This window comes from Caretta caretta, chromosome 2 (assembly GCF_965140235.1).
Source record: "Caretta caretta isolate rCarCar2 chromosome 2, rCarCar1.hap1, whole genome shotgun sequence".
Lineage (NCBI taxonomy): Eukaryota > Metazoa > Chordata > Testudines > Cheloniidae > Caretta > Caretta caretta.
In genome coordinates, this window is record NC_134207.1 from 220,251,259 (window position 1) to 220,268,258 (window position 17,000).

At 38.1% G+C, this 17,000-nt stretch overlaps 1 protein-coding gene across 7 annotated transcripts in view; it reads right to left on the minus strand.

Annotated features, from left to right (window-relative positions):
• GLCCI1 (glucocorticoid induced 1) overlaps window positions 1-17,000 on the minus strand; it is a 107,108-nt gene that overhangs the window by 71,516 nt on the left and 18,592 nt on the right. For all 7 annotated transcript variants that reach the window (XM_075125838.1, XM_048838229.2, XM_048838230.2 and 4 more), the window contains exon 2: window positions 10,214-10,365. In XM_075125838.1, the coding sequence (XP_074981939.1) occupies window positions 10,214-10,365 (152 nt within the window). The remainder of the gene's footprint in view (window positions 1-10,213; window positions 10,366-17,000) is intronic.

A 17,000-nucleotide genomic window follows, 5' to 3' on the forward strand; every position in this document is an offset into this window, starting at 1 on the left:
CCAAATGTTACCTTGCTCAGCCAAGAAGCATAAAGAAATTCATGAATATGGAGGTGACTACGATGGAGAGATCTGAACTGGTCATGAGACAAATATAGCAGTTTCTCACTTGTTGGTAGGAGTCAGTGACATCTGAAGCCCCAAAATTTAAAAAAGTCTTTGTGCAGGGAGCTCTAAGAATACTTCACCACACAGGACACAGCTTGGGTGCACAAACATACAAAAAAAAAAAAACTCAACTGTTCTGATGTAATTGACATTTTTGTATATTTAGCATTTATGGAGACATATTTGAAGATCAAAATGTAAGTAAATCCATATATTTTATGTTTAAACCTTAACAAAATCCCATGTGGCATACAAAGCTAATAGCCAACACTGAACAATTTATTTAAATAAACTGATTGCCATCAGTTCAATCATGTCCACTACTTTGGTTACAATTCTGGGCTCCCATGTTCTATAAATAGATTAATACGCTATATAGTAGTTAGAGTAAAATACACGGTCATCTCTCAACTCCAATTAACAAAAGGTGCCAGTATTTCAGAGAATCAAGAAAATAACCAAAAAAAGAGACTGGCAGCATAACTAGGTCTTTGTCAGGAGATGTGCATGCGGTGAAGATGAGTTTTGATGTACTTCACAAGCTTCCCCCTCCCTCCCCCTGCACGAAGCTGACTTCATCCTTCTATCATGATTCTAGTGATGCTTTCCCATTCTGCAGAGGTTCCTTATTTGATCATGCCTAAAAGTTGAATTTCACTAGCAGTTTTTTAAAGTCCTGTTTTTGAAGGGGGAAAAAGATGTGGAAGACAACTCAATAGCCTAAACACTAATTTGAGCTCAGTAAGAAAGTAGCTATTGCCAAACGACTGGAATTCATAAATATTTACAGAACAAGTCTGCTCTGTTTCAATCACAATTTAAAAGGTTTGTTTGATGATGTTTTTATTCTGAATTGTATGGAACTATTGGGACTATTTGGGAAGGGCAATATATGCATATATTGTATTCCAGATGGGATAAAAGAAATGCTGACCATAACCTGTGGTATTGAAATTCCCCTAAATGGAAAATATGGCTTTAGCTAGGTGACTTACTTCCTTCCTAATTCAAAACAAATCATTCATCCAATTGACTAGAATTTAGAAAATAAATCCAGGATCAAAAATTTTGCGCTTGGATGTTTCACGAGAGCACAAAAGCTAGTAGCTTTCTCTTCTTTTGTGCTAAGATGGATTGTTGTGTCCCAGTGTGGCTGGGTAAAACATCAACATAGTGGCAAAAAAAATTCCTGGAAAAATTTTTTTTTCCTTGTCTCATTTTAAGTATCTAATTCCTAAATTCATCAAGTCTTAAAGAGAGGCTTCTGGGTCATGGAATTTAAAAGTGGAAAACATTGATATACCCCTATGTTATGGAAAGGAAGCAGCTAAGGTTGAGAATTCTTACTACTAAAAAGTCAGATTTTTGGCCCTTCCTCAAAAAATAATTTTTACTTTCAATTTTGCAACTGTGTTAGGTACCCAGTATTTTAAAGCAATTTGGATACAATTCTTTCTGACTCAGAAAAAATGTCAAATGATGAATTCCTACTTTTGCCACCATCCTTTATCTCAAGCAGCTTATCCTAGAAACTTTAAATTACGTGAAAGTCTGGTGAAATCCAGTGCCTGGGCACAGTTTTGAGACTGGAAAGTTCGGAGAGGGGGCATGGCCACCTATATTTGAATTTATCTGCTTTCCAAATTATTAAAGACGAACGGCCAACTAAAAGCCTTGGCACTTTTTATTTTTTAAAGGTGCTAAACACATGGTGAAGATTGAGCTTTCATAAAGACACAAAGCAGAACCTCCCAATCAATCAACTGCGAAGAACAGACTCCATGAATTCCATTAGAGACCTTGCTATGCCAATTTAACGTGAGATGTTTGTGCACTGTAGTGACGGGTGCTAACATAAAAGCCTAAGATAAGACTAAAGATTTATCATTTTTTGATGGATGCATCTACCAAAATATTGGATTTCTAAACAGGTTTTCAGTAAATATTAGAAACACATACTTGAAGTAGTTTGGTACACAATGTAAGTGGCTCACCAGTCAATTGTGCTGGATCCTCAGTACCACTTAAAATAGCACTTGATTACTTTAAGCAAGTGCTAAACCAGTCAATGGGGCCAAAACATTTGCACCAGACTCAGACAATATAGACTGCTTTGGAAAGATTACTGACATATAGAATGGATACCCTATTGCTTCATCAAGTTGTTTATAAAGAGACCACAGAGCCAGTTCCTAGGCACTAGACTCTGTCAACCTAGATGTAGTAGAACCTTGGCATCAGGTTAGATTGAACTACGGGGTTCTGGGGATCTCAGTGCCACAATCTTGACTCCAAATTAGGTCAACCTAGAGAGCGAAGGATCTCTGTGAAATGTTGATGGCACCAGGATCTCAATACCATGTTAAGTGAGCACAGAAGACCCAGGGACCTCTGGTGCCCAATGTGGCCAGAACTCTGAACTGGATTAGGTTGACCCAAGCTGATCCAAGGGCCTCTGTGCCATAGACAACTCTGCGACAACTTTGACAGTGGGCTCAGTCAGCTGGTTAAGATGAGGGATGCGGGCAACTCTTAAGCCAGGCAAAAGCCACTTAGGCTAGCAGATCTACAAAGTTGATGCTGGATTTACATATTGCCAGACTTAGCTGACTGGATTTGAGGAGCCTCCCCTGCCAGAAGGAGTGCATAAGGCAGCTTTCCCACTTTTGCAATCCAGAAAATATCCATACCAGAGAAATACCATTTCTTCTTTGTTCTTTCAAATAAAGAAACCTGTCATAATTAAACAAAATAGCTTTGAAAAGGCAGAAAAAAAGGTAAAATTGATAAAGTATCTAGAACACGTCACGCAATCAGAGTTCACTGCAGCTTCGGTAGTTAAGAAGGAAATGAGGAACAGTTGGGGTCACTCCCCCTTCTAATCTCTGACCCCTCCATGAATGAAGACATCTTATGAAAGAACAAAGTCTTGCATTTAGGCTTGAAAATTATCAGGCTTCATTAGATCTCCTTCTATGAAGTACTTCTCACTTGGATTCTGCCATTGAAAATGACAGGCCTCCTACAACCAAGAGATGTAAGCATCAGCCAACTCTACTAAAAGCATTTCTATGTAGCATAGCTGTCTTGGAGAGTTGAAAGGTAGGGGCTGTAAGACACTGGCTAGCACAGGAATCACAGAAACTAATTACTCAGTAAAAAACTACCTTTGCAAAAAACTCTGATCATGCTGCATCACAGGCAAGAAAGTGCCCTGTAGATCAGGACCTTAAATTCAATCAGGAAAAGACCAGTGAAGTGTCAGTCAGGCATCTTTTGAGCATTATATTTACATAAAGATATTTAGTTAGAATATTCAATTTTGAAAAGTAGGAAGATGTATTTGCTCAGTGATTGGTCAATTAATTCTGCATTTCAGAAAGGGATGTCATTAACTTTAAAACTCTAAAAATACACTCTTTTATGAAGTTGTTCCCAAAATGGACTATTCCCTTTTATGGAAAGGCTCCTCAACCAAGCAGGAAAAAGATTAAGTGTTGAGTTTAATGCTGACGCAGCTATAATGCTGATCCTAAATTCTCTGAAATCTTGAGCAACTGAATGTACAAAATAGACACACTGCTGCATAGCAGAGAAGCCTTCTTTATCTGTGTCCTCTACATTCATACTAAAAGTTGTGGGGGGGTTTTGTGGGGAGTGGGTGGGAAGAGACTAACCCATTTTTTAAATTCTCCAACAGAATAAACCACACATAAACATACACCTAATCAGACATTCATGTATAATTAAAGAGACAAGGTGGATGAAGTAATGTCTTTTATTGGACCACCTTCTGTTGTTGAGAAAGACATGCTTTTCAGCTTCACAGAGCTCCTCCTCAGGTCTGGGAAATGTACTCAGAAAGTCACAGCTGAATAAAAGGTGGAACAGATTGTTTAGCATAACTACTTAACACATATTGCAAGGGACCATTCAAGGTGAAGTAGCCTGTAAACTCCCCTCCAGGCATGAGAAGGGGGAGATGGGCTTAGCGTGTTACAGATTTGTAATAAGCCATAAACACAGTGTCTCTATGCAATGCATGAGTTTAGCATCTAGCAAAATTATGAATTTAAGCTCCCAGGCTCATCTTTTGAATGTGTTGTGCAGGATTCCTTTGAGGAGAAGCACTGAGAGATCAATGGCCTGTGATGGGATGTTAGATGGGGTGGGATCTGAGTTACTACAGAAAATTCTTTCCTGGGTATCTGGCTGGTGAATCTTGCCCATATGCTCAGGGTTTACCTGATCGACATATTTGGGGTTGGGAAGGAATTTTCCTCCAGGGCACATTGGAAGAAGCCCTGGAGGTTTTTCGCCTTCCTCTGTAGCATGGGGCACGGGTCACTTGCTGGAGGATTCTCTGCTCCTTGAAGTCTTTAAACCACAATTTGAGGACTTCAATAGCTCAGACATAGGTGAGAGGTTTTTCGCAGGAGTGGGTGGGTGAGATTCTGTGCCCTAAGTTGTGCAGGAGGTGGGACTAGATGATCATAATGGCCCCTTCTGACCTTAATATCTATCTATAAAGTGATTGCTTTGTGACGTGTTCTATGTTTTTGTCTTTTAACATTTTTCTGTGTGATTTCATTCGAGAGCATAGAGTGTCTCTCTTTCTCACCAACAGAAGTTGGTCCAATAAAAGATATTACCTCACTCACCAATATACTGGAACCAACATGGCTACAACTCCACTACATACACACTCATGTATAATGCTGACTATAATGCACCACAGGCGTCAGCCCTCTGGAGAGCTTTTCAAAGATTTATGGAAAATTTAACAGATCACTGAGACAGTGGCTCTCAGATACTGAGCAAAGTGGATTTCATTTTTAAAGATGGGTCATTTGAAAAGAAGTGTGAATCTATTTGGACTTCCAGAATTACAAGAAGGGAAAAAATATTGACAGAAGTAGCGTGGGCTTTTCTACACTACAACCACACAATTTCTACGCTACCATTTTTAAAAAAATCTCCTACTGTTGCTGCAACAGTGGGAATACTAGTGTAGAGTACACAGACATTTTTACCACACACTAAGGTGCACCTTAGTGCTAAGCTTTATCTTGTACCCTAAGCTTGTAAAGTTTAGTGCACATTAATGACGTATGATTAGGAATGATGCTATATTTGTTACACATTAACATTATTCATCTATTAAGGAAATAAATAAACTTGAAATGTGTTCATTATTCTTTTAAAAAAACAAAACAAGCAGACCAGTTATAATAGTAGATACCCAAATGTCCTCAAGGACAAAGACACCTCTCTTTGCCAGCATGGACCACCATATGTAGTACATTAGGGACATGGAAAGGGCTGTGATCCCTGCCTATTTTACTTTCGAACTATAGGATTCCGCTTATTTTTCTCTTCCTTCTCAGAGAAACTCATCTAAAAAAATAATCACTTTGCTTCCTCAACAGTGAGAGAAACAACTGAATTATAGTTACTGTTATTAACGCACTGTTTACTTAAGAGGAAAGAAAGCAAATTCTTTTCTTTGGTATTCTGTGTAAATGCTGCTGCATAGACATTGCTGCTGAAATCTACACTACAAGTAGTGATGAAGCATACATTACAAAGGCTACGGTGCCTGACAATAAGCTTACAGAGGCCATGTTTTAGTAGGCTGCCCAGAAAAGGGCAGTGTCTTTTATTCTCCCAGAAATCAATCCTCTCCCTATCAAACTGCCCTACACATCCAAGTTTATCCCTTTGTCACTTCCATCATGTGGGGGTCTCAGCATAGTCTTCGTTCCGTTTTTGGGATGCATGTGTGTCATTGTTCATTCCAGCACCATTCCTGGGTGAGCCTTCCTGTATAGGAAAAAAATGTAGCGTCTCCCTGCAGTGTCACCATTTATATAAATAAAAATATATTTTATTTTTGTCAATTATGGATTGGTTTATAGAAGCATATCAAATTAGTTACTTCAGCTCCACAAATAATGTCTACTGAAAAAGCAAAATACAGGACTTCCTAGTCTTTTTTTTTTTTTTTTTAAATCTAACTTTACTTTTGGTCTGCCTGGTGGACATCTTGCTTTTGTAGTTATGTGTTCATACATTCAATCTCCCCCCAATTTTTTTTTCCTGGAAGAAAATACTTTTGTCCTTCGGTCTGTTTACCTCCCTTTCTCGGCTGACACTTCCAGTTAGAAGTTAAGTTTAGTTTACAGTAAAAAGGATAGAACTTGTCTATCCTTTTCCGTTTTAGGGAGTGGGAGGAAGTCCAGGAATGAGAAGGGAAAAATACTAATAACTGTTTGATATTCCTGTTTCCTTAGAAAAGATACCAATAAAAGAGTATTTTAAAAATGAAAGACAATGAAGTAAATTCACTCAGCACTGATCTGATATTTCAAACCCTCAGATTCAATAACCAGTCAAGTTCAATGATCAACTTCATCTTAGTTAGCCTTATTTTTCAGAAGTGAAGCACCAGTTGCCCATGAAACACTTCAGTAACAGTAGGACCACAATTTCTATTTAAAAACAAAATAAAAAAATACAGAAAAAATTGTGTTTTTGTGATTAGTCACTGCATCTGTGTAACAAAGAGTAAGCCTTAATGTATCCAATATATTAGCAAACACTAACCAGCCATTTTGACAACTGATGTAAGTAGGTGTAGAAATATATACATTCTATGATGTCACAGAAAATCTGAAAGTTGTTGAATTCATATTTATTCTAGAAAATATAACTTAAACATTGGAAACCTGAAGTTGTCTAAAGGAAACAGGAAATCAAGTAGAAACAAGGAATTTTCATTATTAGGTTCAATGAGAAAGACAAGGTAGGTAAGATAGTATCTTTTATTGAATAATCTTCTGTTGATGGATTGTACAAGCTATCAAGCTCTTAATTTAGAAGAACAACATTGGAGGCTTGACAACGGACAATTGCATACCCATGTTCAGTACAGAGTAGTCTGTATCACTGAAGTCTATTTTTTGATGATTTTAATGGCCAATTTTGCTGTCAGAGGAAAGGGAGACTCCTAAATGTGAAACCAGCCAAATTACAATGATACCCTTGTCCAAGCTTGGTGATACAAGCTGCTAGACCTTTCTTCCTCACTGGTAAGCTCAGTGTAACGTCACCAGGTACCAAAAGGCAAAATAAGTTAGGCCACTCTAAGAAGTCAGAGGTCCTAGTGAGAGAGCTCCCAGAGACACCAAGAAACACTGATGCCTGCAGAGCTCTCCCAACCCAGGGGAGAAAAGGACCATGGTAAAAAGTGGTGCCAGCGGGGGAGGAGCCAATTGGATACCACAGCTGGCCTGAATTAACAAGCACAGCCCAAAAAGGAAGAGTGTGGGCCTCCTGTGCCAAGGATAGAAAAGCCTGACAGGAAATCTCCTTAGCCCCAAAGAGGAGGGAAGGGAAGATACCTGAACCTGAGGAAGAGCCTACAGGCCACAGAGGCCAGGACTGAAATCCCCACAGCTTCCAAGAGGGGACTGAATCAATCTCCACCCTGAGGAGAGGGGGGAAGAGTCCCAAAGTTAGGAAACCAAACCCAACAATTTAGCTCACTAATTGGACTAAAACAACTGAGACTACCTTTTTGAACTATTTACAAGGAAAAGCTGAAGAAGTCAGCAGAGCACTGAAACTCCATCCTAGACCGCAAGCTGCAAGAATTAACTAAAATGGTAGAGGTCTGGCAGCACCTTTTATGACCTCAGTGAGGTGCATGAGGAGAGTGAGGGCGCATGCGTGTACCAAACAGACACTCCAAGGGAAAAATTCTCTTGTCCTGGGCACACGAGCAACCTGAAATGCACTACACATAGAGACAAACACTCAAAGTTACAAAATATTAAATTAAAATAAACTGACTATTACAATTCAATACAATACACAACCGTTTGTTCCATTAAATTACAAGGGCAGCCATAACAACAAATCTTTCATCCAGGCTAGTGGGATGACTCCTTTTGCAATCAGATGTCAGGTAATTTTTTAAGTCCTGACAGTGAGGGTGGGCGAGTACATTTTGTTCAGTCTGGTAAATTCACGAAAGTTTGTAAGGCTTGTTTAACTCTTGCCTCTCTTCTCATGGAATGATGGCTCATTGTATGTTGGATGTTATAAAAGCTAACATATTAATGTACCGCAGACTATTTTGGCCAACTTTAAATTCAACCAAATATCAAGATGATGTTTTAAACTGCCTATTCATCATTGATATCAGCAACATCAGTCCTTCTCACACAAAAAAGCTTAAACCCCCACTTGATTCTGTAATGGGATTCAGACATACAGCCAGTGGCCTGGATAGTAAGCTGGTACATAAGGCGTGAAGTTAGGCTAGCACTATCATGGACACTGAGTCCTTTTGCAGCCCAAACACAATATAAGCTATTTAACACTAAACATTAACACTCCACAGATGCTGAACAAGACTTCTCTCTTAAAGCAGGGCTTCTCAAACTGCATTGCACCACGACCTCCTTCTGACAACAAAAATTATTACATGACTCCAGGAAGGGGGGAACAAGCCTGAGCCTGCCCAAGCCCTGCCACCCTGGGCGGGGGGCAAAGCCAAAGCTTCAGCGCCAGATGGGGGGCCTGTAATTTGAGCCCCATCAACCAGGGCTAAACCCCTCAGGTTTTGGCCCTGTGTGGTGGGGCTCAGGCTTCATCTTCAGCCCCAGGCCTCAGCAAGTCTAACGCCAGCCCTGGTGACCCCATTAAAATGGGGTCCTGACCCACTCTGGAGTCCCGACCCACAGTTTGAGAACCACTGTCCTAAAGGTAAAAACTTGGGGACCTATAAAGTTGACTTTGAAGGCTTGCATTTAGAAGTTGGGTTAACCTGAGTAAATTTCTCCTTCCCGGTTAGCATGTTGTAACATCTGCATATTTAACAGATGTTCTTCCTTTAGGCTCTTTCCTCCAAGTCTAAATTTAACTATGTTGAACACAATTTGCCACTTGCTAGTCTGAATAGTCAAGGGTATTTCCAGGTGGAGGACAGAAAAAAAAATAGGCTGGATAATCTACTATGCTAGTGCACCTCTGAATGTTAGAAAAACGTTTGCACCAATAGTATTCACTAATCCGCTTGATCCAAAATGCCTGATTAACTTGAACCAGAAATCAAGGAGCTATGGCTTGCTTTGAAATGTTCATAATACACACCGCTAAAATACTGTTTCCTACACTGGGCTTAAGCAGTGCCATTCTCATTGCTATTAATGGAAACTGCTTAACTAAAATTGTGTGCAACTCCACAAGTTTAAGGATAAGCTTGTACTCCTCAGTTCCCTTTCTCTTACCTCGCTCTCTAGCTAACAGAATGAAATGTGTCTCTCTAATTTCTAAAAAATACAAGAAAAGCCACATGGAGCACCTGATAAAATGGGCAAGAAAATTTGTACATTAAGAAAAACAAAAGAACCAAAGCACAAAAAAGATGAAGTGACTGGTTAATCTTAAATCGAGATTAGAGAAAAAACTACATTTCTGCTAGAATTTAATAATTTATAATACTTAACAGAACTCTTTTCAATCTGTTTCAAGAGTGGTGTTGTCCAAGAGTTAAAAATATTAGCTTTTGCACTCATCACTGAAATGGTCTGTCTTCATACTGTCATTTCCCCGCTAATTTTACCACCAATATTGTAAGTAATTAATAGATATTAGAAGTTCACCTTTCATTCACCGCTTTCAGGAGTAACAAAAATTACAACAGCAAGAGGAGTGCTTTAGTAAGGTTGTAGAAAAGAATACAGCACCTATTCATAATTTACTAGTTTGCCACTGACTGAAATTCACCTCAATTATATTTTTAAAATGTATATACTTGCGCTTATTAATTAAAAATGATGGATTATTGAAAACATACTTTCTAAAAGCACAGAAACATTCGGAATTATGCAATATATTAGTAGGCTCAGACCACCAAATTACAAAAACATTATCATACCTAATTTTTTCAGAATTATGTATTTGTGCTGAGATTTTGAAAGAAAAACTGCTGTTCTACTGCAGAGTTTAGTTGACATTTTGGACAAGATAATAAAATGCAAACAGGGACAGACCAATCTATCAGGCAATTTTTGTCCTGTGATTTTGTATATTTTACCTGAGTAGCTTTATCTTTCATGCATGAAGGGTAGTGTACATGGGGATCACGAGGCCATTGTCCTGTGAGATAAGGTCCTGTTATTGTGTCCAAAGAAGAGGTTCGCCTTATAGTACCAGAGGTTCTAACTTGCTGGGATTTTGGCCTGTCCACTGCAAAAAAGAAAAAGGTTATTTAAGATTTAATATGAAACATAAATTATAACTTTTTGTCTTACCTGGCTTGTTAAGTACTTTACCCTTAGCATTAAGCATGGGAAAAGGTGTTTAAGCAAAAGTGTTTTTGTTTAAATTGAAGACTGTCCTCACATCACATTTTCCCCTTTAAGTTAAAGTACTGTTTAAAATGGCCAAATTCAAATTTTTGTAGCCCACTTTTAAAAGATTACTATAGAAGACAGCCTGTCAAACCCTAACTAAGAAGAAATTTTTGGAAAAATATCAAGGAATTTTCTCCACCATCCCCCAATACTCAGATATTTTCTTGCACTATAGGTACTCAAGATTTCCATAAGAATCTTATGGAAACCTTAAATGAGTAATATACAAAATATAAACTTATCTTCTTTATAAACATAAGACGGTGGTGACAAGTTTTATTTCTTAATTTCAGTTTGATCCCATTTTTATTTCACTGCAGAACTTTCACTATTTCCAGCCTTCCACTACCTTGGGTGTTTTGAGACTATTAATATTCTTCTGTGGCTCCATCCACCCTTTCCTGGAATAATGCTCCTCCTCCAGGTCTCTAACTGAAAGTAAGCTGTGACTAATCCTCTCTGAAATCTGAGCAGTACATTTTTTTTTTTTTAAACAAAAAGGTCACCGATAAAGTTCTGACTTTACAACAACTTCAGCAACTTTGACACTCCAAAATTATAGATTTTTTTATTAGGTTTCAGACAATGCCCTGTCTGACAGCACTCACACCTCACACTGCTGAGGTGATCTCTCATCAGTGGAAAGAGGTCTGAGATCTGTAGTAGCTCTTGCCTTTGGACACAGTGGATCACAAGGTGCCACTCAGGCCATATCTACACTACTGCAGTAAGTCGACCTTCGCTACGAAACTCCAGCTATGTGAATGACATAGCTGGAGTCAACGTACCTTAGGTCGAGTTACAGTGGTGGGTCAACGGGAGAAAGTCTCCTGTCGACTTACCTTATTCTTCTTATGGGGGGGAGGAGAAGGAAGAGTACAGGGGTCGACTGGAGACTGATCTGCAGTTGATTTGGTGGGTCTTTACTAGACCCGCTAAATTGACCACTGGTGGATCGATCTCAGAGCGTCGATCCCCACTGTAGTATTAGACCTGCCCTCACACCCTATTTTTGGGGTCTGGCAGAAGAAGTTACTTTAAGTTAATACCACTCATTCCATTCAAAGAGACCCCAGAGATTATCAATGAGGACCTTTAAACAAGGCCCTGACAGGCAGAGCACCAAAGGGAATCATTAGATCACATCTAATTCAATTAGAAGAGTAAGTAGGGAGAGAACAAGATGCCACAGGCTCAGACGCAATTCTTTTAGCTAAAATATACCAATTCCCTCAAGGACTGTGTTCCCTAGTGGAATTATAGGTCTAGATGAGGAGCAGCTAGCTATAGCTCACTCCAGGCAAGACTGATGTGATTCTGGTAGGAAGGGCAAAACATTTTCATAGAGTCTTAGAATTTAAGGCCAAAAGGGATCACCAGCTCCTCTAGTCTGACCTTCTGTATATCATAGGCCACTAACACCACCCAGCACCCACATGCTAAACCCAACATATAAAATTAGACCAAGGTATTATAGTCCTCAGGAGGCTAAACTTGCATGCCCTCAGGCAGGGAGTAAGATAGATCCAGATGGATCACTGTCTAAGCTTATTGAATGGCAGGGAATTAAGATAGATATAATATCAAAATGATCCACCCCCATGTTGCAGAAGAAGGTAAAAAAAACAAAAACCCAGTCACTGCCAACCTGGCTTAGGGGAATACTCCTTCCTGATCCCACATATGGTAATCAGTTAGACCCTGAGCAAGAACCAGCCAGACAAGCACCTGAGAGAGAAAATTATCAGTACCACCACAGATCACTGAACATTGCACTGGCTACCAACAGAATTCTGGTTTAATATCAAGGTCCTAGCCATCTTCAAAGACCTGAATGAACTATGGCCCAGTTATCTCTCCACTCTGTCCATATTAAAATGCTCAAATAAATAGTGCTTTGGCTGACTGAGCCAAGGTTTCAATTCTTCCTTCAAAACAATGTAAATATTTGTACTTTATGTAACTTAAAAAAAAATCTGTTATATGGTTATTCCCCTTCTGATACAGGCTTCTACTCCAGTCCAAGGCAGTTGAGCTATGTCTGTCTCACTACAGATACTGGAGGAAGTTCACACTTGGTCACATCCCTTCTACTCTCAAAACAGATGAGTATTTCTAAAGCTGTACAAAAAGTCTAAACTCATCGGGGTGCATAAAAATCAGATTTTTTTTTATTTAAATTGGATTTTTTTGATAAAATGCTTTTTGAGAGAAAAAAACCTATCTAAAGATAGTTTTAATTAAGACACTATAGCTCAAAGATATCTCATCATGGAATAGGGATTATAAATTCTAATTCTATAGTATTAGACAATATATTAATGTAATGTTTAAGAAAAGTTTTGTAAATGAGTTCCAATAGTTCATGGATTAGGGACCCAATCTTATGGGGTCCCAGGGGCTTCTGTATAGATTATTTAGGTTAATCTTTCTATTTACCCAATGGGACTTTATGTTCAGTCTAGAAGATACCATCAGAGATGCTTAGTTTTGCAGTTCTCAAACTGTGGATTTGTGTCTCCAGAGATAACATACTTGTTAATAGCAAAATGTTTTAAAACAAATATAGAGAGAGGTGAGAAATAACAGACCTCAATCATATCGTCCCTCTGCAAATTTGTGTACACAGAGTCAATCCCTTACCTCTCTCTAAAAGTGCAAAGTTTCAAAAAAAGTTCAATGAATAAAAGATTGTTGGGGGCAGACTAAATAGGGACAAGGAGAAGTCTGGAGATAAATGTGAGAAGGGAGGGACAGGCAGTAGAAACAAAAGTGAAACTGTTCGAGCAGCATATTCCAGAAGTCTTGAGGTCTTTCTGAGCGTAGCCTTCATTGATTTGAGATCTACTATACCATTCTCTCACTAGAAGGGAAAAAACTAGAATGCCAGAAGGCCATAAAAGAGACCCAGTTTGGGAATATTTTAATGAAGATCCTCTACCTGTGGGTAAGACAGGCATGCGTGCAAAATGCAAACAGTGCAACAAAGAAATGCAAGACCTGGTTTCCCTAATGAAACAACATCATGAGAAGTGTTCCTTCTCAGGAAGAAGCTGCATTGAAGACGAAGAAAGAAACAATGTCTGAACATACAGGATCTTCAGGGTGGTAAACTTCTTTATTTCATACTTCTTTCTTAAGGACTGCCTGTCTTCCTTCTGGACTATTCTTGAACTCTCATGTTTGAGCAAAAAATATAGTTGTTACTCTATGGTACTATCATTTTAGATGCAGTTGTGATAAAAAATAAATAGCTGAAATAGGCAGATCTTCCTTTTACAATTTCACCTTTAAAGTAGTACTGAGTGTCAGTGAATGCAATGAGTAAACACTAAACACAATGAGCAGTGTGGTAATAATAATTAAATAACTGCACTGACTTATTTTGTTTAGGAGAATCCATCCTCAACAAACAGGATTCTGAAGACTATCCACCTTCAAGATCACCATCATTTTCTATAGTTTCAGAGTTATCTGCCAATGATAGTGTTTCAGTCACATCATGTATGTCACATAGCCACAGTATAGCACCTGTAGCAAAAAGAAAAAAAAAATCATCATCCAGAAACAACCATAGATAAGTTTGTGATAAGAACCAGCGGATTACAAAAAAGAGGTAATTGATAAAAAAAATTGCCCGGTTTGTTCATGCAACAAACTCTCCTTTCCGTATGACTGAGAACCCTCACTTCATTAACATGGTTCAGTCATTAAGACCAGGACACAGTCCACCCAACAGAGCATGTCATATGCAAATTGCTAGATAAAGTGTATGAAAAAGATATTGAGTAGTATGCAAAAGGTCTAGAGGGTGAAATTGTTAACTTGAGTCTTGATGGGTGGAGCAATGCACGTACAACAGGATCATTGTGGACTTGTGTGACAACAGAAGAGGGGAATGTCTTCCTAACGGAAACAATTTATACATCAGGAAATGAACACACATCAGAATACTTACAAGAAGGAGCAGTAAAAGCTACAACTAACTGTGGAAAAAAATTCAAATGCATAGTACGCAGCTTGGTCACAGACAATGCTGCAAATGTATCCAAGATGAGAAGAAATTTAGAAGAGTCCAAAGCTAACAACATAGGGTTGCAGTGCTCATTTGATGCACCTCCTTGCCAAAGACTTCAGTATTCCAGAAATAAAGCCTAATGTTGTTGAAATTGCAAAATACTTCCGTAACAACCACTTTGCAGCTCTGAAAAAAGTGGGAGGAACCAAGCTAACTATCCCACAAGACATGTGATGGAACTTAGTAGTGAACTGTTTTGAGCACTATATCAAGAATGGATTCTGTGACTAATCTGAGGACAGTCTGTGAAAAAAATCATGAAAAAGTAGATGGCACTGTCACAGCCAAAGTTCTCAACATTGGGCTTAAGAGAAATGTTGAACACATGCTGAGTACCCTGAAGCCTATTTCTGTAGCCTTGAACAAAATGCAGGGAAATAGCTGTTTTATTGCTGATGCTGTTGAAATTTAGAAAGAACTGGGTGCGATCTTAAATAGAGAAATATGCAACGACAGAGTTAAATTACAAGCATTAAAAAAGGAATGGGACAAGCACTATCTGTAGCTCATTTTCTTGAAAATATTCTCAATACTCAGTAGCAGGGTCAAACCTTAACTGCTGAAGAGGAGGAGTTGGCTATGACATGCACATCCAGCAATCATCCCTCCATAATGCCAACTATATTAAACTTCAGAGCTAAGGGTGAACCATTCAAGAATGTTTTAAAGTGAACTGGTGGAAGTCACTAAAGCACTTGGATTCAGAGACTGTTGAAGTGATAATCTCACTTAACAGCAGTAGCTTCTTCTGCCAGTGTAGAAAGAATATTTTCTTCCTTTGGACTAATTCATTCCAAATTGAGAAATCGTCTGGGACCTGAAAAAGTAGGAAAGCTTGTTTTTCTTTTCCAGATTACAAACAAACAGGAAAATGAAGGTGAAGATGACTGAAGTAGCTGCAGAAGCCAATATTTTAAGTTTCTCATATTGACCTGGCTGACATAGTTGATTTAATTTTTGTTTTGTTTTTTTTCAAAAATTTCATTTAACTATTTTAGTTAAACAATTTTAACAAAAATAAACCTGATTTTAAAAAACTTGTATGTTTAACTAAATTCAAAAATTCATATGCTTATTTTGTTAAAATATTTGTTTGCTGTTGAAGAAAAAAATCCAGACTACATAATGTTGTTGTTTTAGTAAAAAAAGACAATTTAAATGTCTGTCTGGTGATGTTCTCCTCCTAATACAGCATGGCAAAGAAATCCTCCAAATATTAATGATTAACCTGTTGAATTGGAGATAGATATTTATGAAGTCATTGGGAGGTGAACTGCTTCAATTACCTTTGGTAAATGAAATAACCAGTCATTCATTTTCTGATATAGCTGTAAAACTAATCTGAAAAGTTTTCAAAATAAATCACTTAAAAAATATATAGCATATACCTTCTAAAAATGAAACCTACATTTATCTCTGAGTTGTGAAGAATATGTATTAAGGTTATAAAAACCAACAAGAATGCACTTTTATATAGAAATCCATTATTAAATGGAGTCTTCCTGACTAGTGATTTAAATCATGATTTAAAATCAATTTGATTTAAATCAAATCCACCCTGAAACTCATACATAGATTAAGTAGAACTTAATAATGGTTTATTGAATTATGTTAACTCTCTGAAGAGGCCATCATACTGAGCCTGAAGAACTTCTCAAATGAAGCAGACCTCTCCATAGTTTGAGACAAATGAGATGTAAAGACCAGTAAGGTGAGCCAAAACCAGAAAGATATAAATTCCGCCATTGCTAAAATTAGTAGTATTAGTCTATTTTGGGACCACCATATACAGCACTTTCCTGCCAAAAAGTTTTGCAGAAACTTTCAACTAAATGTTGATGGATGACTGGGAGTAGTTTTGCAGACTCCCTATATGGTAGCTGATGGACATTAGGTCCAGGAGGCTATCACAAAACACATTGAATAGGCCATGGAAACAGTTTATCTGCAGCTGACTATGTTTCAATGATACAGCACTCAATCCACTAGACTATGGAGAATCTGAATACTTTCAGACACAGGCATCTGAGATGTAAATGAATAAGGATGATGTTTTCCTGAATTGATCAGTTCTATTAAGATATATTTTTCCATGTTTCTCAAATCTAGACTGTGCCACACTGTGTTTTGGGGCTTAAGTTTAGAGCAAAACGAAGAAAGAACAATTTTCTGTGAGATGTAGAAGGAAGAGTTAGCGTTGGTTTTAAATGATTCTACAGCATGAAGAGAACACCTTTTCCTGGTGGAAGACACAGTGATGGCTCAAGTCTTCTAAATACAAAGATTCTGAAGACGTATTGTTAATGTGTGACTGAAACCAAGCAGCAGATCTTTGTGGAAAGGAAACAGATTATCAGATAATTAGATGACATTGGTCTGAATTGACAGGT